This window comes from Pipistrellus hanaki, assembly GCF_964339955.1.
Source record: "Pipistrellus hanaki genome assembly, chromosome: 3".
Lineage (NCBI taxonomy): Eukaryota > Metazoa > Chordata > Mammalia > Chiroptera > Vespertilionidae > Pipistrellus > Pipistrellus hanaki.
In genome coordinates this window covers 156,688,879-156,711,954 of record NC_140505.1, presented here as the reverse complement: position 1 = coordinate 156,711,954, position 23,076 = coordinate 156,688,879, and the positions used below count along the sequence as shown (strand labels likewise).

Here is a 23,076-nt window from a genome sequence, read left to right as displayed (position 1 = left end):
AATAGAAATCAAACTATTTCTAGAGTCTGTTATAAGGGATAAAAACTTTTTTCTACTGAATAATTTGTGTTTATATGTTATTTCAGTTTCTGTTACTATGGCAATGACGGCAGGGAGTACCACCACCTTTCCTATGAGCAACCATACCCGGGAAAGAGTGACTGTGGCCAAGCTCACGTTGGAGAATTTTTACAGCAACCTCATCTTACAGCATGAAGAGAGAGAAACCAGGTATAGTAACAACTAGTCAAAGTTTTCTGTTTAAATAAGCTGCTATGCTGCAAGTGAAATGTAAACATGTTGCCCATTAATAACATAAATTTTGGAGATCCATCCTTGTGTGTTGTTTTTAACTTTCTTTCCTGATAGTGGACCTAATTATTTGTTCTATTTTTGCAGAATAGTTTCTTGTCCTGTGAACCCACATACTTATTTCAAATGAGATGTTTTAAACAAAATATTTTCAACCATGAAATTATGACATAGCTTTTTACTTTCTTTTAGAGGGATGCATTATGAATAATTGACTTTAATCCAAAAACATTTATAGTGTTGAGTATATATAAGTGGGTATAGAAGAATAAAAAGTGAAAGACATGTTGTTTTGCTTTCAGGAAACTTGGAGTAAGGGAGCTAATGCACATAGATACTAGATGAAAGAGTGAAAAGTATCATTAAGAGAAGGGCCAAGAGGAGAGATTGCTTTTGCCTAAGGCAACTGGGATAGCACCATAAATGGTGATGGTGTTTAAACAGGGCTCTAAAGAAAGAGCCCTATTTATACACACATAAAAGGGAGAATAAATAAATAAAAGAGCAAGAGGAAGGGCATTAGAAATAGAAGAAACCACCTTCAGTGCTAACTCAAGTACCGTTCAGTTAAGCTCAAGCTAAAGGTCAACATTTCCTGGTAGTCTTGAGTGCTTTGTTAGTGTAGCTTCTCATGGTGGTAGAGGGCCTCCCTGAGTTTTGAACAGAAGAATCAAATGATTGCAGGTGTTTCTCTGGAAGAGTACTTTAATTGTGATGCATAGAATGGACTGTGGGAGGAGGGATTAGGAACAGGAAAGGCTAGTGATGTAGTCCAGGCAATAGAAAGGAGTCTTGAATTACGATTGTGACAGCAACAAAGAGAAGAATTGACGGGTGAGAAAGATAAAAAAAAAAAAACATGGAAACTAGCCAAATATGAAATGTGAGAGAAACAAGTCAATACTGGCTCTGAAATATGCCTGGGCAAACGGGTTGATGCAACTTCATTGAAACAGGACTCAAGAAGAAGAATTAGGATTAGAACTTAACTTTGGACAAGTCTCACTGCAGATGAGGCATAGCTGAGGCGAGAATTGGGACTAGAAGATAAAACAGTTATTCAGAGACAGAGTAAGAAAATATGAGAGATAAGAAACATAGAGACTAGTGAGAAAAGCTAATGTACCTTTAATCAAAGTTCTCAAAGGAAGAGGAAAGAGAATGGAGCTGAGGCAAGATAAACTAAGGGTTCATCATCAGAAAAAATTCCAAAAGATTCAATTTAAGCAGAAGGAAAGTGACCACAAACAGAAGGTTTAAATGTAAATAAGTGGCCAAAACCGGTTTGGCTCAATGGATAAAGTGTCGGCTTGGGGACTGAAAGATCCCGGGTTCGATTCCGGTCAAGAGCATGTACCTTGGTTGCGGGCATATCCCCAGTAGGGCGTGTGCAAGAGGCAGCTGATCGATGACTCTCTCATCGATGTTTCTAACTCTCTATCTCTCTCCCTTCCTCTCTGTACAAAATCAATAAAATATATATTTTTAAAAATGTAAATAAGTGGATAAATCCCAACAAAATTTGACTGTATAAAAACAATAATAATGACAATGTCTTGGGCATTAAAAAAAATTAAAATGAGGGGGAGGGGCAATGGTATATGTACACAGATAATGATTTAATAAAAAAATAAAAAAAATTAAAATGTTTTTTAACAGTGCACTCTCAGTCAGGAAGAGAGTGGAATGAAATGTTCTTAGATATCTTGGTATTTTTAAGAATAGGAATACCATGTTGTCAGGATAAAGATTAATTTCAGACTTTGACAAATTAACTGTACATATTATTTCTAGGGTAGCCACTAAAAGACCAAAAATGAAGTTTGTAACTTCCAAACCTATAGAAGGAATGAGGGGGAAATCGGTTCAAAAGAAGGCCAAGAGGAAACAAAAACCTGAAATACCAAATAGCAGGCATAAATAGAAACCATAGAATAAGTTAGAAATAAATCCAAATATAGTAGTTACACTAATTATAAACGTAATGAAAGCCTCTGGGAGTGTTCACATCATCAAGGGAGAGGGAATAACGCAGAAGAGAACAAAGGAAAGAAAGACCTATATTTTCTCAGGAGGCCGGCATGAGTTATTTGTCAGAATTTTAAAGGTTCGTTGTCTTTTTTTGCTGAAACCTTAAAGTCTTTCATTCAATTTTCCCCTAAACTAAGGAGAGTAAGAATAAAAGCATCTGCTGTTATTAAAAAACACAAATCAAAACAGTCTCAGTGTGGTGTTATCATGAAAGTCATATTAAACAGTATATACTACACTTTGTAAAATATATAATTGTCCAACCATTATGCTGAACACCTGACACTAATACAAAATAATATTGAATGTAAACTGTAATTGAAAAAAATTATTGCATTATTAAAATAATAAAAATAAATAGTAAAAACAGTTTATACTTTAAGAAAACATGTGATGAATTTTTAAGGTTTAACTAATTGGATAAATACATAACCTAAATAAAGTACCAAGCAAAGAACAAAATGCCAGAGCATTTGAGGAGAAAAGCTATTTTTTTTTAAAGCTACAAGAGAAGACATAGGTGTTCCGTGTAGGCATGGTGCAAATGAATGAAAATTAGTGCCTCTTGCTCCTGAATGAGATATGATTCCAAGAGATATTAGTCTTGGCAAGGAAAGGGTACAGTAGAGGTCTGAGAAGAATAGAGTTGCTTGTATGTGGCTATCCCTCCCAGATTAATGGTCCTCTTACTCTTTGGATTCTTTCAGCAGAGGAGAAAACTCAAAATCATTCAGCAAGCAGCTCTGCAGGCCCAGAGGTACACGATGGCAGGCACAGAATCCGATGTTAGGCGCTTGTTCCATTCTAAGGTTGGGCTTAGGGGAATAATATGTAAGCAAAAGATAAAAATCAGTATGGTAAGCATTAAGGTACCCATTGTAACTGCTGAGGAAGTAGGTGAAGAGTATGTTATTAGATCTCATTTCCATTTGGGTGCTCATTTAAGATGTTTTTGCTTGGAATTTTCCTTAAGAAAGAAAAAAAAGTGATCTTGATGGATTAGGAAAGAGCTTACTTTGGGGCATCCTGTATAATAAAAGAATAATATGTAAATTGACCCTAATGGCAGAACAACCAGTCCCTATGATGTACACTGACCACCAGCGGGCAGATGCTCAATGCAGGAGCTGCCCCCTGGTGGACAGTGTGCTCACACAGGGAGAGCTCTGCTCAGCCACAAGCCGGGCTGACAGCTGCGAGCGGCAGTGGCAGGAGCCTCTCCCGCCTCCTCAGTAGCGCTAAGGATGTCCGACTGCAGCTTAGGCCTGCTCCCTGCTCCCTGCCATCAGTCGGAAATCCCCTAAGGGCTCCCAGGCTGCTGATTAAGCCTCATCCCTCAGGGAGTGGGCCTAAGCTGGCAGGTGGACATCCCCCAAGGGGTCCCAGACTGCGAGGGGGTGCAGGCCGGACTGAGGGTCCTCCCCTGTTCCAAGTGCATGAATTTTCATGTACTGGGCCTCTAGTACTGTTATAAATAACAAATACTAAACAATGTAAATGGTGGTTTCAATCCTCAACCCCTATACCCATGTGGATAAAGCCTGGGAAGTTCATCTTCTAGCATACTCAAAGCTAACTAGGAAAAGCTCTCTCTCGGGTTTATCTTTAAGAAAAGCCTATACAATAGAAATATTTGTTACAAAACATTTGTTATATTTTGAGAAAGAAAACTGTACTTAATGATTATTTTAATTCAACTTGAAAGATTTTTTTAGCATACCATATTGAACAAATAAATGTACATTTAAAAAATGGGAGTAGTTAGAAATGTATTTAAAATGTAAATTATTTTTCTTTTGTTAAGGCAGAAGAAATTAGAAGTGGCTATGGAAGAAGAAGGATTAGCAGATGAAGAGGTAATATTAGCTGTGATTGTTGTGACTATAGTTAACAGTACTGTATTATGTGCTTGACAGATACTAAGAGAATGGATCATAAATGTTCTCACTCAAAAAAAATAAAAAGTAGTTATGTGAGGTGATGGATACTTTAATCTTATTGTAATCATTTTGCAATATATATGGATCAAATCATTACATTATATACCTAAAATTTACACAATGTTATATGCCACTTCTTTTTAATATTTTTTTTATTAATTTCAGAGAGGAAGGGAGAGAGAGAGAGAGAGAGAAACATCATGATGAGAATCATTGATCCATTGCCTCCTGCATGCCCATTCCCACTGGGGATGGAGCCTGCAACTAGGCATGTGTCCTGACTGGGAATCAAACTGTAACCTCCTAGTTCATAGGTCAACGCTCAACCACTGAGCCACACTGGACACTAAGAATTAAAACTAATATCATGGAATAGATTTTTTTTTTTAAAGTAATTTAACAACATTATAGGTGATGTCCCATTTCTGTAAGATTATATATTCCATACACTTGGGATTCTCCTTTTTTGCTATTAGCTGTCTCCAACACATAAACATTGTTAACTTGCTGTACTATACAACCTATAAAATATTAATAAACATTATTTCTTTAGCTGCTTCTCCCTTGTCTATCAATTTTGAGCATGATTTATGAAACTGTTTAATAAGGTTATATTTTTCATTCAGATTACACAAGTTTCTGAAGCTAAATCCAACTGCACTCTGTTTATTCTATAACTCATAATGTTAGAAATATAGAATGTCTTAAAATTCTTATATTCATTTATGTAATTAAAAGCAACAGTGCCTTTACTGCTTTGAAAGACAGTACTACAGTGCCACCATGTGGCCTTTTTTATTTACTCTTAAAAATCTAAAACTGCTTTTTGATCTTTTTGTTTTATTAGTAATTCAGTTTTTTAAACTGTTATTTAAATGGCATTTTTGATTCAAAAAATAGTCTTCACTGTTTTCACTATTGATGTGCTGAGTATATAACTTCACTTAGCTGTCTAAAGGTTTTACATTGAAGACATCATTCTTTAGAGAGAGAGAGGGAAGGAGAGGGACAAAGAGATAGAAACCTTGATGAGAGAGCATCGATTGGCTGCCTCCACCATCCTCCTGGGAATCAAACTGGTGATATCTCGGTTCATGGGTTGACACACAACCACAGAGCCACACCAGCCATGTTGAAGACATAATTCTTAATTTGATCCTCTTAGATTAACTTTGTTAGAATTATCAGAATTCCATTGCATTGGTGATACACATTTACATATTTCTAATTAATAGTTTACCTAATCCTCTTGAAGGCATAAACAGAAGGGTAGGGAAGGACTATTTAGTAGTTATACCAAGAGCTGCATGTCAGAGCGATGTTTCTGAGCTGTTATGGTCATTTTGACTTGTCTCCTCCTCAGAACTGGATATTGGGTTCAGTTGAAGATGAACAGGGGTTTAATTTTTTTTTCTTTTCTTTCATTTTTTTTTTTATTAAGGTATGATATGTGTATATATCTTACCAATTCCTTCCCGCCACTCCCATACATGCCCTCCCTCTCCAGAGTTTTGCATCCATTGGTTATGCTTATATGCATGCATACAAGTCCTTTCGTTGATCTCTTATCTCCCCCATATTTCCCTACCCTCCCCACTGTAATTTGACAGTCTGTTTGTTGCTTTACTGACTCTGTATCTATCTTTTTGTTCATCGGTTTATAATGTTCCTTATTATCCATAAATGAGTGAGATCATGTGGTGTTTTTCTTTCATTGACTGGCTTATTTCACTCAGCATAATGTTCTCCAGTTCCACCCAGGTTGCTGCAAATGATAAGAATTCCTTCTTTTCATTGATTATTCTCATTTCCCACTTTATGTTACATCTACTAGGAGCTATGTCAAAAACAGAATTTTGTTTGGTGAAGAGAAAGATGAAATATAGAATAATGAAACAAATGCCCATTCCAAATGTAACCTTCAGATATTTCATAATGTTTCATATTAATGCTAGTTATTTTTTGTGATTGATGGAGAATGAAGTATGGAATTCCTGACTTGAATATTTTAATGAATTCTTCATGTAATTATCTTTGTTGCAGTTTAATTTTTTCAGGAATTTGTGTGCCAAGTCTCAAGCAGTTTATTAAAATATTTCCAAGAATAAATTCTACCATAAGTACATCTCTATGGAAACACTCTTGTTTTGTTATTTTGGTGTCAAAGTCTCAGTAGTTATGACAAGAGCAACCTTGGGATTTAAGGAATTGAAGCAAAGTAGATTTCTTGACAGAGTCTAAATCAACATCAGAATACTATTAGCATTGCCTAAAGTTTAACTTTTATTTTTGAATTAAGTTAGCTTAGATGAAAGAATATCATGATATAGTTAAGATGAAATATTTAACGGGGTATACTTCAATAGTAAAGATTTTTCAAATTGTTTAAAAAAAAAAAGTCTTTTAAAGTTTTCTTTAGATTTTATTTATGCACCGGTAGGGTCCCTTGGTGTGGCCTGCAGGGATCCGCTGAAACTGGCAATCCAACAGCTGCAGAGGGATGTAGTAGTGCGTGAAGCGGCAGCCGGCTGGGGAGGAGCCCAAGCCTGGGCTGGGCACCGTGCGCTCTTCCTGTTTATCCCGGCCGCTGGCTGGCTGCTCGGTAGGCTCGCTGCTACTCTGCTGCGGGCACAGCCGCAGCAACTCTGCTCGCCAGCCGTGAACTTGGTGTCTGGCGCCCATTGGTCATCTGTGTGGCACTCCTGCTGTGGAAGCACACTGACCACCAGGGTAGCTCCTGCATTGAGCATCTGCCCCCTGGTGGCCAATGAGTGTCTATTGGTCAACAGTCGGCGGTTCACTTAGGCTTTTATACGTGTGTGTGTGTGTGTGTGTGTGTGTGTGTGTGTAGATAGATAGATAGATAGATAGATAGATAGATAGATAGATAGATATAGATACTTTACCTCACTTTTTAAAAATATATATATTTTATTGATTTTTTACAGAGAGGAAGGGAGAGAGAGAGCGAGCTAGAAACGTCTATGAGAGGAAAACATCGACCAGCTGCCTCTTGCACACCCCCTACCAGGGATGTGCCCGCAACCAACGTATATGCCCTGACTGGAATCGAACCTGGGACCTTTCAGTCCGCAGACCAACGCTCTACCACTGAGCCAAACCGGTTTTGGCTTTACCTTACTTTTTGTTGTTGTTAATCTTACCCAAGGATATTTTTTCCATTGAGGGTTTTTTTTCTTTCTTTTTTTTTTTTTCTTTTCTTTAGAGAAAGAGTGGAAGGGAGAGAGAGAAACATGGATGTGAGAGAGACATATCTATTGGTTGCCTCCCGCACGCTCCCTGATTGGGGCCCGGGATCAAACCTGCAACCCAGATATGTGCCTGTGATTGTAATCAAACCCAAGACCCTTTGATGTGCAGGCCAACACTCTAACCAATTTGCCACACTGGCCAGGGTTTCACCCCCATTTTTATATATCTTGTTTTTAATACTGTAGGTTTCCTTTGAAAAATCTGATTTTAAAGTCTTTTAAACTGTCTTTTTTTTTTTTTAATAGAAAAAGTTACGTCGATCACAGCATGCTCGCAAGGAAACAGAGTTTTTACGGCTCAAGAGGACCAGACTTGGCTTGGATGACTTTGAGTCTCTGAAAGTTATAGGAAGAGGAGCATTTGGAGAGGTGTGGCTCTTTTTAAAAATCACTGTTACTGAATATATATCTTATAGATTTAAAATAGATATGTATTAAAATAGTTTAATTTGAATAGAATTCCTAAAATACCATGAGTGGCAAATTGCAATGCTGTTTTTTTGTTTTGTTTGTTTTTTAAAGGAACCTACCATTTATTCTAAATAAAGAGTAGTGACTATTTAACATCTATAGTGTGGTCAATTCTCACATTCTAGGTGCGGCTGGTCCAGAAGAAAGATACAGGCCATATCTATGCAATGAAGATATTGAGAAAAGCTGATATGCTTGAAAAAGAGCAGGTATGTTCTTTAATACATGCAACCAAAGAAACATATGCTGGCTGATGTTGGAATTTTTAAAAAGAAATCTATGTATCTTACTATATAATCCAGTAATTTTTGATAGCCTGTGCCATTGCTTCTCAATTCTTATAGTTAACATTTCTTCTGAATTTATAATCTAAGTATGTATTAGTCTGTTCAGGCTGCCATTACGAAATACCACAAACTTGGTGACTTAAACAACAGAAATTTATTTTCTTACAGTTCTGGAGGGTGGAAGTCTAAAATCAAGGTTCTGGCAGGCTTTGGTTTCTGGTGTGGGCTCTCTTCATGCTTGCAGGCAGCTGCCATTCCATTAAGGCCCCACATAGCTTTTCCTTGGTGTGTGCACACAGAGTGTGAGCTATCTGGTGTCTCTTCTTATATGGATACCAACCCCACCAACCCCACCAAACCCCAATGACTTCACTTAATCTTAAATACCTCCTTAGAGGCCCTTTCATCAAATCCAGTTATCCTAGGGCTGTGGTTGGCAAACTGTGGCTCGAGAGCCACGTGTGGCTCTTTGGCCCCTTGAGTGTGGCTCTTCCACAAAATACCACGGCCTGGGTGAGTCTGTTTTGAAGAAGTGGCATTAGAAGAAGTTTAAGTTTAAAAAATTTGGCTCTCAAAAGAAATTTCAATCGTTGTCCTGTTGATATTTGGCTCTGTTGACTAATGAGTTTGCCGACCACTGTCCTAGGGGGTTGGGCATTATCATAGGAATTTGAGGAAAAACATTCAGTCCATTACAAAACATCCTCTTTTCTTACTTCAGTGAAAATAAAGGTTAGTTCTCAGTACCCTCAATCCCTGTCATATATCACAAAAGCAAGAACAGTCTCCTGAGAATTTGCTTATTTTATGTATTTACAAAATCTGTAACCACTCCAATTTCATACTTCTGGGCTGTCTTCCTGCTTTCTGTGACTTAATACAGTTTCAGTGGTAGCCATAAACCTGAAAACAGTACTAGTATTATTTTATGTATTCACCTGCGTTTCCATTCTGGGTAGACACTCATGTGCTACATAAACCAGTGAAGGCCTCTACAATGGAGTAGAAGGGGAGGTGGCACCTCTCTGTACCCAATGCTTTACTTCAGTCTTTCAGTGCCCACCTGAAGCTTACTTTGTTATTATAGCAATATAATATTATTTTTCTTTAATTTTTTAACTTGACTTTTTACTGCATTCTTCCACTTTATTTCTATTTCATTCATTCAGCAAATATTCACATGTTATAGGTTCTGGGAATACAGTGGTTAACCGGATACACCTGATCCTTGTTTTATAGTAGTGGGGAAAATAGGCAGACCGCTATTCCAAACAGTCATGATTGAGCAGTCCTATGAAGAAATTAGTTTTATTTTTTATAAATATATCTTTATTGATTTCAGAGAAGAAAGGAGAAGGAGAGAAAGATAGAAACCTCAATGATGAGAGAAAATCACTGACAGGCTGCCTCCTGCACTCCCCATACTGGGGATTGAGCCCACAACCCAGGCATGTGCCCTGACTGGATATTGAACCGTGACCTTCTGGTTCATAGGTTGATGCTCAACCACTGAGCAACACCGGCCAGGCAAGGCTTTTTTTTTTTTTTTTTTTTTTTTTTTTACCATTTTGAATGCATTGTAAAAAACAATAGTTAAGAATTTTGAAACAGAAACATAGAGATTATAAAGTTCTCTAATGCCAAAAAAAATTCCTTAATTATCAATTTTTATTATTTGCTTTGATCTCAGAGCATTTAGCATACTAGATAATAATACAGTAACATGAAATATGATATTTTAAGCAGGTCATATTTTATTATCATAAAAAGGTTTATAAAATATATGTTCAGGCTTTCGGCCAGAATTCATAGTGATGCACAATGAAAATAGCAAAAGCATAAAATCAAATCTTATTCGTAGTCTTTCAAGAAAGAATGCAAAAACATCTGAAAATTGATTATATAAATTCCACAAATTACTCAGTTTATAAAATATTCCAGCTTATAAAATGGATCCCTAGTAATTGTCTATCTGACAAAAATCAGTAGCAAAACCCCACAAAATTACATTAATTTGCTATAGATTATGTTTATAGATGTTAGAGAGGTTTTATGTTATAACAAAAGAATATAAAGTTATTATAAATGTTTCTGCTTCTTAAAAAAAGCAAACCAAATGCTTAAAGACCAAGTCAAGTCCTTTGACTACTAACGGTTAAAAAATGGTTTGCTAAAGACCCTGAGTTAGTCGAACCGATTTATAGAGCATCGCTTACTTCTTTTAACATTTAAAAGTCAGACATGGGTTCTAAATTTATAAGACAAAGCCAGGATCTTTGCCTAGGTGGAGAATCTGGTCAGATAGGTTTGAGACTAGTCATTTTTCTATCTTGAAGGCCTCAGCTTCCCCTAATATGCCTATGAATCCCACCTTTTTAGGCCTAAGGATATAAGCTAAAATAAACTATTTCCTGAGGTTCTCTGTATTTGATGAGAATATGAACATGCATATATGTTTTAAATTTTTTCTAAAACTCCAGCTTTCCTTCATGACTTCTTAGGAACTGGATGGATAATTGTAAGAGGTAAGCTTGAAAATGTGTAATATGTTACAATTATTTTTTCAAAATACATTCATCTAGGTGGCTCATATTCGAGCAGAAAGAGATATTTTGGTAGAAGCAGATGGTGCCTGGGTGGTGAAGATGTTTTACAGTTTTCAAGATAAGAGGAACCTTTATCTAATCATGGAATTTCTCCCTGGAGGTAAAAGCAAATGTAACAGCAATGACAGGCTGAACACAAGCAAATCACTATATGTAATTACAATTTTATTGATTAGGTTTACTTTGGTATTCCTAGCTCTGAGGTTTATATAGTCAGTCATGGTTTTCCAATAGTTCCTCCCATAATAATGTTAATTTTGACAAATCAGATTATTTTGAAGAAAGGAAAACAAATCACTAAAGAAAAACAACCTAATGGGCAAATGATAGCACACTGAAGAACTCTGGCTAGTCTGGAAAAATATAGGAAAATGTTCAACTTCACCTGTATTCAGGGGAATGCAAATTAAAACAAGAATGAGATACCATTTCACACTCATCTGATTAGTAAAAACATTAAGTCAAATGAGGCTGCGGGGAAACTGGCCTCTCATATATGTACAATAAATTAACCTGTAATCCTAATGGGAGAACAATTTATACATAGCAATAAAGTGGAAAATGCAGGTGTCCTACAATCCCACATTTCCGCAACCAACTGTATTCCCTAGAGATACTCCCCCACGCCCATGTACAAGAGACCTATAAAAGGATGCTCATTGCAGCATTGTTATAATAGTGAAAACCTAAATGCAAGATAAATGTCCATCCATAGAAAGATGGACAAATAAAATGTGGCATAATTATGAGATGAAATATTTTACAGTAGTTAAAAGTCAAAGCTATATCTGTTTCAACAGTAATATCTCAAACAGTGGCATAATAAAGCAAGCTGTGCAATTATATGTACAATTAGTATTATTTGTCTAATTTTTAAAAAAAATCTGCAAAAGTATAAATCTATAGATTAACATATAAGTATATGAAAACATATTTTAAAAAGAAGCTGGAATGATACACATCAAACTAAATGCATGATAATGGTTACTCAGCAAAATGAGTAAGAGGAATAGAATGGGAATGGAGGACAAAGAATACTTCTACTTTATTATTATTATTTTTAATCTGAAGCATCATGAAAATATATTTTGTCTATTTTGAATGGTAAGTTCATCAGTGTTTGTTCTTTGCCTCCCTTTAAAGAAAAAAAAAATCCCTTGAAAATAAAAGAATGTCTGGCCCTAGCTGGTTTGGCTCAGTGGATAGAGCATCAGCCTGAGGACCAAAGGGTCCGGGTTTGATTCTGGTCAAGGGCACGTACCTTGGTTGCAGGCTCCTCCCTGGCCCGAGCCTTGGTTGGGGCACGTGCAGGAGGCAACCAATCGATGTGTTTCTCTCACATCGATGTTTCTCTCAGTTTTCCCCCTTCTCCCCCACTCTCCCTAAAAATGGAGAAATATCCTCAAGTGAGGATTAACAAACAAACAAACAAAAAAAGAATGTCTGGAGGTAAGTCTTTTAATGAAATGATGTCCTATTTTTGCTAGTCCAAAGAGCTCTGAGTGTTTTTGAAACTTGAATTTGAAAGAACATTTCAAATTCCAGGTGTGCTTATTGATTCATTATCCAGTGTGGTAGGTTTTTCTCAGCAACTTATTCTGAATGTTGAGTGATGGATATTCATTATTAGCTCTGCTTTGATTTGATTTCATGTACTTTCTATCTTAAACCCATTAAATGTCATAAAACTTTTGCCTATGCAATGACACTTTTTTTTTATTTGGTCCTAGAAAAAGTTGGAGGTATACTGGGTGGATCATAAAATTTAAAAATCAGGCATACATTATGTAGAAAGCATTTACAAGGTATTTCCCTTTTGAGGCATTTCAATAATGATACTTTCCTTTATTTTTCCTTTATAGGGGATATGATGACATTGCTAATGAAGAAAGACACCTTGACAGAAGAGGAAACACAGTTCTATATTTCAGAGACTGTTTTAGCAATAGATGCGATCCACCAGTTGGGTTTTATCCATCGGGACATTAAGCCAGACAACCTTTTGTTAGATGCCAAGGTATGCGAGTAAACTGGTGAATTATTAGGTTGCTAGTTATTTTATGGAGTAATAGAGCTAATTTTGTGATTGGAAGTGGGCGGCTGCAATTTATATTATTGCTAATCTACATTATTTTATAGAATGATGCAATCACATCAAACATTTATACTATTACATTTCATTTGTATGGAGTCTAAGCTAAGAATTTTTATAATAGTTGAAAAGTTTATAATAAAGCTTTTGTTTCAAAGTTAATATAATCCACTGATTTTACTAGTTTGTGTGTGTGTGTTTTGTTTTTTAGGGTCATGTAAAATTATCTGATTTTGGCTTATGTACGGGATTAAAGAAAGCTCACAGGACTGAATTCTACAGAAACCTTACACACAACCCACCAAGTGACTTCTGTAAGTTTGATGTGTTTTCGGTTAAAGTGGTACAGATGATTTAATTCAGTACTATTGAAAACTAAAGGGTCTCTCTCTTCCTCTCCTTACTCCTTAAACCAGTGCATTTCAAATGTGTATGTGTGTATTTGTTTTGGGGTGAGAGTTTTTCTCATGGTAACAATTCTATCTTGTTGAAAATAGCATTTCAAAACATGAACTCAAAGAGGAAAGCAGAAACATGGAAGAAGAATAGGAGACAACTGGTGAGTTAGCCATGTTTTTAAGAACAGTTTGGTGCCTTCGTTCTAAAATCTCCTTTGATTTTTTTGCTTGATTATTTTGTATCTTTCACAATGATTAGTATTGTACTTACCTCATAGCAATGATAAAGCTTGTTCTGGGATCACACAATTTTCTTAGTTTCTCTGAAGTGTTTCCTTACCTGTAAAGTGAACTGCTGATTTTTACTTTATGATTTAACTTTAAAGTAGCTTATAAAACATATCTATAATTAAATAATTGTCTGTTTACTAGTGATTAGCACTATATATAAAACTCACTGTAGTAAGTGTAATATAGTGACTGCCTGATGATTTCCATTTTTTTTCGTTTTCCTGTCCTGATAAAACAAATACCAATCAGCACATGTAAGATGGTTGTGTATTTTTAAGAACTTTTTTATTGACAAAATAAACAGGAAGCTTAGGTTGTTAACAGTCTTACAATGAATAGAATTAGAAAGCAGACTTTACCACAGATAAATTACTCCTTTAATCTACAATAAAATAACACTCTTTTAAAATATTTTTTTATTGATTTTAATGAAAATTGTGTGATCCCAGAACAATTTAGAGAGAAAAAGGGAGAGGCAGAAAGAGATAGAAGCATCAATGATGAAAGAGAATCATTGATTGGCTGCCTCCTGCATGCCCCCTACTGGGGATTGAGTCTGAAACCTTGGGCATGTACCTTGACTGGGAATCAAACCAGCAGCCTTTTGGTATATGGGTTGATGCTTAACTCCTGAGCCTCTCCAGCTGGGCAACACTATTTTTTAACCCTTTCTCCTCTGTTACTAAGCAAATATAAGAATCTTTTGCCCCTTTTACTCTTTTCCTTTATCCTGTAAACTAGGTTTTTGAACACCCTCCAGGTTAAGAATGTGCCTTTTGACTTTGTTTTCCTAACTTCTTACATAATACTCACATATGGACACTCTGTAAATATGTTAAATTCAACAAAGTGATGAAAATGAAATTAATTTCCTCAAGAAGGTAAATAGACTGAAAGATAATAGCCCGATACCCTCCCAAACCAAATAAAGTGACCTTGACATTATTGAGTTCATTCTCTCATTAGCCCAAGTAATTGCAAGCTTCCTGAGCTTGTAAAACATGTCAGTGTTTTTAAAAGTTTAAAAAATATATTGAGCTATGCATTAACAAGAAAAACTTTCTTCTACTTTTAAGTCAAGATTTTAGATCAGATTTTACAATGGAGAAAAGATTTGCAGTATTTTCTACTTTAAAGGGGAAAAATGAACATTGCTTAAAAATATGGTGGTGATTCTATGTGCATGTTTTACTATTCTTCTGGCCATCATCATAACTTGTATAGTGTTTCCCAAGAGAGAAGTAGAGGGGACTCTGTGTATTCTAGACAGGAAATCCTTCAGAACCTGTATCCCCTGTCTACTAAATGCCAATCATGTTCACCCCCAGGTCACTGAGATGACAAAATCTGCTGTCACACATTTCACATGGTCCCTAGAGTACTACTACCCTTAGTTGAGAACTACCTCTTTAAGTTATTTTTGGTAAGACTTTATATGAATTAAGAATGAAAAACTGCATTGCTTCCTAATGGTTGAGCAGTTGCCTGGAATTAGGTTTATATTGAAAATACCTGATGATTATATATACTGTAGGCTAGTGGTTTTACAAAGCACATTTCTTCTCTTGTTTCCATCCTCATATCAATGGTGCAGGCAGGTATTATTACTTCAGTTTTATGTAAGCAGAGGCTGAGGCTCAGAGAGGGTGATGAACCTGCTTAAGACACATTTCTTGTGAGTGGGAGAGCCAGGCCTACTGGCTCAACCTTTTTTTCTTTTTGAAATGGATTTAGAGCTAAATATATAAATAACTCAATTGTGCTTCTTACAAGGCAGAAATCATATCTTAAATAACATATTATTTGACTCGGTACCTATCACTTAAGTCTTATACATGATAAACATACAAAACAAGTATTAAAAAATGAAAAAATTCCAAGACCAGTTTGGTTCAGTGGATAGAGTGTTGGCCTGCGGACTGAAAGGTCCCAGGTTCAATTCCAGTCAAGGGCATGTACCTTGGTTGTGGGCACATCCCCAGTAGGGATTTGTGCAAGAGGCAGCTGATTGATGTTTCTCCCTCATCGATGTTTCTTACTCTCCATCCCGCTCTCTGCTTCTCTGTAAAAAATTCAATAATATATATATATATATATTTTTTTTTTTTAATAAAAAAGTAACTTCTGTATACATTGCTTTTTACAGTAGTGAGCTATATTCCCATGTTTCAAAAATATATTAAGAATGTTGGTATGACAAGCTGTTCCTTTGCAGGCATATTCCACAGTTGGGACGCCAGATTACATTGCGCCAGAGGTATTCATGCAGACTGGTTACAACAAATTGTGTGACTGGTGGTCTTTGGGAGTGATTATGTATGAAATGCTAATAGGTATGTTTTATCATTTATTTATGTACATACCATATACATTTCCTTGAGTTTACTGATTAAACATATGCAGATGCCACGGGCTAACATATCAAAACTCTTAAACCAATTTCTGACACCTGCCCCCCAATGTCAAATACACAGTGGTAGATAGCAATGAGCTCTCTAGGGATCTGGTTTCAAGAAGGAGGTATTTAATTGAACTTCCATGTTTCAAAATTGTATCTGCATGGCCTTTTAGGAAAAAGGGGGAGAAGAATGCTTTAAATCTTTCATTTTATTGACTTCATTAGGAATTTAATTATAAATTGATAACTGGTGGCATTTTTTATTGTTATGTAGAGCACTAGGAGCTACTTTGTTTCTTGTGACACTTATGTAATAGGTTTCGCATATTTGTTTATATGATCTGATAAAACTTTTTTTCTCTGATACATAGGATATCCACCTTTCTGCTCTGAAACACCTCAAGAAACATATAGAAAAGTAATGAACTGGAAAGAAACGCTGATATTTCCTCCAGAGGTGCCTATATCTGAGAAAGCCAAGGATTTAATTCTTAGGTTAGTGGTTAAATCCCTAGAGGAGGTTGTCATATCTTAAAACTTGACAGGTACCCAAAAGAGTAAATTGGCCATTTCACTTTTGTGGGAGGGAAAGGACTACCACTGATAATTATAATCAAGAAAAATAAAGAAAATGTGTTGTTGTTTTTAAAGCAAACTCTAAAAAGGAAGTATACAGGAAAACAACAACTAAGAGTTAAGAAGACGGAAGAGGTCTTGTATTGTTTCAAAGGTCACTCCTGTTAGAATGCAATGATCCTATCCCATTAAAGGGGAAGGGAAAAATAAATTGTTAGGGGCAGTTCCTATCACAAAAGTCTTTATATGAAATCTTATCTAAACAAAGGATTCCATTCTCTTTCACAATTAAGATGAAATGTTTTGATTCTGTTGTGAATGGCTGGAAGGAATATAAATTGGGACAACCTATGTCAGCGTTTTTCAACCGCTGTTCCGCGGCACGATGTTGCCTGGTGTGCTGTAGGTGCAGACAAGACAAGAATTTTATAATTTTTCACTATTTTGTTTACTTAATATTTCATAATAAAGTAATTATAAAATACTTTCTTTGTGTTTATTTGATTCCTATTCAAGAGAATTACTTTATATATAGTCAATATAGGCACAGAGTTAAATTTTTTAACATTTTCTAATGGTGGTGTGCCTTGTGATTTTTTTCATGAAACAAGTGTGCCTTTGCCCAAAAAAGGTTGAAAAACACTGACCTATGGGAACAACCATTGGTAGCATACTATGAAAAGTCTTTATACTGTATATGATCTTTGACCAAGCAATTCTACGAGGAATTTTGTTTATGCAGATAATCAGATGTATAAAGATTTAGGTATGGTACGTTTATTGTGATACTGTTATTAATGAAAAATTGAAAAAAATCTAAATGTTTAACAGTGGTGGCTAAATAAATTTGCATATACAAATCTTAGAAAATAAAGTTATAGAAAAAATGTTAATGATTTTGGGAAATTTTCTCAATCAGTTAAGTAGAAAAAAGTCCTAAAATAGTAACTGTTGGATCAACATAATGTTTTTTAAATTACAGAAATGGCTTCAACCTGTTTATAGTAGTTATCTTTGAATGATGCAATTATAGATGATTTATATTTTCTCTCACATTTCCCACAATAAAGAGTTAACATCAATAGGCAAAAAAGTGAATGAAATGTTTGGAATAGAGTACTTTAGATGTAATTTGCATATAATTTCTCTGTTTACTTTCTAGATTTTGTATTGATTCTGAAAATAGAATTGGAAATAGTGGAGTAGAAGAAATAAAAAGTCATCCTTTTTTTGAAGGTGTAGACTGGGGGCACATCAGGTATGTTCATAGGCTTTGAATGAGAAAGGTCAGAGTAAAAAATGATTTGGTGATTAATTTGTCTCTGATTCTGCTAGATTAAATACAAGAAGTAACACTGTTATAATGTTTTCCGGATTATATAAGTGAGTGAGACTCTAGTTAGACTATCGCTAAATGGCTGGTTTTAACTGATGTACATTGTAGGGGACAAATCATATATTGTACACCTGTTTGGATTTTGTATCCAGATTTATATGATGAACAGTTTTAGCACAACCAAGATGTACTTACATTTCACTCTATAACTTTTCATTTTTACTATATTTTGTCTCATTTTTACCATATTTAATGTATAAGATATAGTCCCTTTTTAAAACATTGTGGGAGAAGTTAAATAATGTGACCTATAAGAATTTGCTTATAGTTGTTAATTGTGAGCATTAGCTTTTACTCAGTTTATCGCCAAACTACCTTCAATAGGCCTCCACATAGCAACAGTTTAGAAACAAATCTGATCATGACATTTTCTTCCTTCCCTTTGCACTTAGAATAAAATTAAGGATTTTTAACTGCATTTCAGGATTGAGGCTGTTACCTCATCACTGCAGGTTGCATCTTGTGTGATCTTCCCCACTCTTCCTACCTCACCGCCCTGTCAGTTGCTATTCATTCTGACTGAAATGCTCTCCTCCTCCTTGCTCTCGTTCCTGCCCCTGCACCTGCCAATCCAGCTCCTTTTCATCTTTTAAGACAGCTTCTGTGTAACTTTCCTAGGCTTCTCTAATATCTGTAGAACAGCATAAAGAATTCTCAAGTAGAATTATTTTTTGGAAAATTAAGAGTTCAAGAAAATCATGGTTACTCAATACTTTTGTAGGGAAAGGCCAGCAGCAATCCCTATAGGAATCAAAAGCATTGATGATACTTCAAATTTTGATGACTTTCCCGAATCTGATATTTTACAACCAGGTAAGACAATCGACAACACAACTAATACTATTAAAAATCTATAAAGTGATGACATTTTCACTAATGAAATTCTTTTGATCTTGGTTAATCTTTCTGTCTTTCTAGTGCCAAACACCACAGAACCAGATTACAAATCCAAAGACTGGGTTTTCCTCAATTATACATATAAAAGGTTTGAAGGGTTGACTCAGCGTGGCTCTATCCCCACCTACATGAAAGCTGGGAAATTATAAATGAAGATTATGCTCCCCCAAAACCAAGAGAACTCAGGTAGCTGCATCACAGGCTTGCTCTGCGTAGGTAACAATACACGGAAATTCTCCCGAAGACGGTGGTGCTTATGACTACAGAGGAAATTCTACAGGATTAGGATTTCTGAGACTACTATAGGAATTGGTTGGCAGTGCCAGCTGGCATTTTTGGGGTTTTTAAAAATATTTTATTATTTTTGTTAACTTTATTATACGAAGGTACTGGAATAAAAGAAACGTACATCCCTTTATAACTGCACTGCCTACATGCGTATTAAGGTCCATTCTGCCTGTGTATGCTGTGGCTTCATACTGTAACACCTTTAATCGATTCAGGAGAAACACATATCATTTAAAGCAACATAGACTAACCTGTAGGTAACACTACAGTATTGCTATTTTACTGCAAATCTTATGGGTCTAGATAATCAATAAAAGCCATCTTGCATAGTTGATGTTAGAACACTTGCCGTATTGGTTTGGACATCTATAGAAAAATACATATGAAGACAATTTCTATAATGCTTTTAAGAAATTTTAAAAACGAAATACACTGGTTATTTAAAAAATAGAACTTATCATCATATTATGACACAAACTCCACAGTAGGGAGTGACAAGTTTATAACAAGGAGGAAGTTTAACACCTTCACTCAAGCGCTCCACTAATATATTTAATTTGCATTTAGAAATACTGATGACCTTTATATACGTAGTCTGTGTACTCACAGGGGAGATGTACTATATTATATAAAATATAAAGTTGCTTTTATTGTGACAAGAGTACTTCTTTTTTAACAAGAGGACATGGCATTATTTTAATTTGATTATAGTGAGTTGAATATGAGAAATGACCAAGAAGGCTGCTTGTAGAACTAGTTTATTTTTATTAAACTATTTTTTTAAATGTCAAACTTCTGATCATGTAAATGGACTTGTAAAGTACAAAGAGTTATTTACTTTGGTTTTCAGAAAGTTGTTACATATCATGGCTGGTTCACTTTTTTTTTTTTTTTTTTAATGAAAAAATTTCCTTTGGTAGTACTTGTATTATTGCCATTAATTTCTTATACTCCAGATGTACCAAAGATCCTGAACAGAATGGATGTTCACAACTAAGTAGAATTTTACTTTCCTGTGTGAATGCTGTATTCAGACATGAGAGATCTTTGATATAAATCAGCTTATTGAAGGGCAATATTATTCATGTTTAACTACATCACTGTGGATACTGTAAATGGGATTAAGGAGGTAAATGCAGGCCGGAAGGGTTGTGATTAGAGAATAAGGGAGACAGTGTCAGCATCACATTCTTTGGGTATTTCCCTAAGAATCAAGTTATCTTTCTAACTCAACATTTTAATTCTAAAACAACTCTCTGTGGTTTTGATTTCTTAAATACTAAAGAATAAGTCTTTATTAAAAAATGGCCTAATGTTCCTCTTAACTGTTGTTGATACAAATTTTTAAAGATATAACAATTATAACCATTACAAATGATATGTGATCAAAATCCAAAATGATGATTTATTTTTAGGAGTATTCTTCTTAATTGGGAAGAATTGCATAGGATTATTATGCAAATCTACAAATGTTTTTATAAATATTGCTGCTAGGTAGTTCCATAATGTTTCAAAAAGGCCATACTAGGAGTTCTCCCCCACTACCCTCCCACCCCCCCAATTCTTTTCCCTCCTTCCTTCCTCCCTTAAATTATTTCATTCTAGTATTTGTATGATACTTGTTATGGGTTCCTCTAATAGTGTATATCTATTTTCTTATTTGAGTTATATGTGCTGAGTAGAAGAGAGAATTATTAAAATTCTGGGGTTATCTCAGTTATACTAACTTGGTTTTTCTTATTATAACCACCTTTAACTTCTGCTCACATTTATGAATTTTCCCTCACTCTTACTCACCCTCCTCCTTCCTTGTTAAAGGACCGTTTAGCTGGTGTGGTAGTGAATGGGCAGTATATGAGGAAACTGCAACATTCTCTAGTTCTAATATGGTAACTATTCTAGTACAGAAAAATATCATTAATTCAAGTTGACAGAGAGTAAAATAAAGCAGCTGAATTATCTACGTTTATTTCTTAATTGACTAAGAATAGAGCATTTTAGTTTCCTCCTTCTTCATTCCTGTTAACTGGCAGAACTTGGAAACAGTTGTGATTTCCTGGTCATGAAAGGCAGTTCTGGGAGTTCACCTTTGTTTAATTTCTTATTTTTCCCTGGAGTCAGTAGAGTGATTCACAATCTTTGGGGTTTCCTCTTCGTCAAAAGCATTTCTTAAGTGCCTATCTAAAAGCAATTAAAGACTGTGTCTGCCCTTTGGAAACAAGAATTTGATTCCTGATGCAGGTTAGCTAGATAATTTGTGAAGTATCTTTGAGACTGAATTTTCTCTATTGTACATTTCCCACATTTCAGGTGAACGATTTAATTTAAATGACAAAACCCTATCTACCCAACTGGGCATAATGATATTTTCTTTAAATTAGACTCTATTTTGAATTAAAGAGTTTTATTATAAAGTGTGTGTTTTTGGTTTTTCTAAATATATAGAACGCTTGTATAATTCAGATTTATTGATTTCCTGATTTAATGTAGACCAACTTTTTTATTAAAAAAACCTTTGTATTAAAGCAAGTTATGTTATTTTTCTTTTATGCTTTTCTTACTAACATAGCTTTAAATCTTTAAATGTATCGAAGCATAGTTAGTGCTATCTGAATATAAGGAATTTCTTATAAATCAATCTTTTCTGAATTACATAGCTGATTTAATAAGCTATTAGTTGAATGGAAAATAACAAATGTGGAATATTCAAAATTTTCTTTGGTTGCTAAGGCTTAAGAATTGTGTTTTATTTTTATCTATAAAAGCATACTTTTTTTGTTTTGTAAACACCTGTATATCTCTGTGTAAATTTGTAAATTTTAAAATATTTTAAGTACATTTATTTTTGGTGTTTCATTGTAGAAAACCCTTAGACAACCAATCAATCAGTATATACTGGGAGGAGATACAGCTATTCTTCTTTTGATCATCTACAAATGAATGAATTGAATTGAAATTTTCATCAAGTAGAGAGGTCCCTGGCTACTAAACACATTTTCTCTTTGAATTGCTAAGATTCAAAATATTCAAAATAACTGTTTTGCTACAACTGTGATAATTTCCTCTTGTCTTTAAATTTTATTTTCTCTTTAGAAGTGCACTTATTTCTGAGAAATTTTAATGAAACAAACACTTAGAACAAATGTAAATAAGACACTTGGGACTACTAGAGATATTTTAGATTTTTATGAAAAAAAAATGTGAGGGGATATTGCTACTTTAAAAAGAAATTAAGTAAAATAGATCTTAGTTATTTTTTAAAAAGCAATATAAATTATTTAGCAGTTGTCTAGAAAATTAATCATCAAGCCCTTGAGTTCTGTATTCATTCAGTTTCAAAAAACGTTTTGGTGGCATGAGGCCTTTTTCAATGAAGGTAAGAAAAGAATAAAAACTATGTTTGTAATACTTATGTTGATGAGGTTTTTTGTTGTTGTTATTTCATTTTTGAGTTTTGAGATAGGAGTTACCGAAAACTCAAGAAAGACTGATCTGCAAATGTATTCAATTTTTACACTTAAATATCACATCAAGAACAAAATAAAATTTTGACGCTTCACTTGTGTTATGTTTAAATAATCAAGATAGTTGTACAGGTTTATATACAATGATCCCACTAAGCCAAAACCAATTAGCAAGCAGAATTGGAATTGAAAATATTTCAAAATTAAATTGAAAATGCCTCAAAATAGCATGGAAACTAATAATATAAGTGGCCCAAGTACCACTACATTCTGTCCCATGAAAGACAGTGATAATCATGATACTCTTTCTGCAGAGTTCAGAAGGAGCCAATCAGAAAACCTACTTGTTCCCTAGCT

The 23,076-nt window shown here is 34.8% G+C and overlaps 1 protein-coding gene across 2 annotated transcripts in view; it reads left to right on the top strand.

Moving 5' to 3' along the window:
* Positions 1-21,776, top strand: part of STK38L (serine/threonine kinase 38 like) — a 65,091-nt gene extending 43,315 nt beyond the window's left edge. The window contains exons 3-15 of one of the 2 annotated variants that reach the window (XM_084879647.1): positions 87-231; positions 4,148-4,199; positions 7,802-7,924; positions 8,152-8,235; positions 10,896-11,019; positions 12,782-12,936; positions 13,223-13,325; positions 13,509-13,570; positions 15,916-16,033; positions 16,470-16,593; positions 17,837-17,932; positions 18,792-18,883; positions 18,989-21,776. In XM_084879647.1, coding sequence (XP_084735773.1) covers positions 98-231; positions 4,148-4,199; positions 7,802-7,924; positions 8,152-8,235; positions 10,896-11,019; positions 12,782-12,936; positions 13,223-13,325; positions 13,509-13,570; positions 15,916-16,033; positions 16,470-16,593; positions 17,837-17,932; positions 18,792-18,883; positions 18,989-19,116 — 1,395 coding nt within the window. In that variant the 5' untranslated portion in view covers positions 87-97 and the 3' untranslated portion in view covers positions 19,117-21,776. Of the gene's footprint in view, positions 1-86; positions 232-3,044; positions 3,101-4,147; positions 4,200-7,801; positions 7,925-8,151; positions 8,236-10,895; positions 11,020-12,781; positions 12,937-13,222; positions 13,326-13,508; positions 13,571-15,915; positions 16,034-16,469; positions 16,594-17,836; positions 17,933-18,791; positions 18,884-18,988 lie in introns of those variants that run through there. The other variant, XM_084879648.1, reaches the window with a different exon arrangement.
* The last annotated feature ends 1,300 nt before the right edge of the window (positions 21,777-23,076 follow it).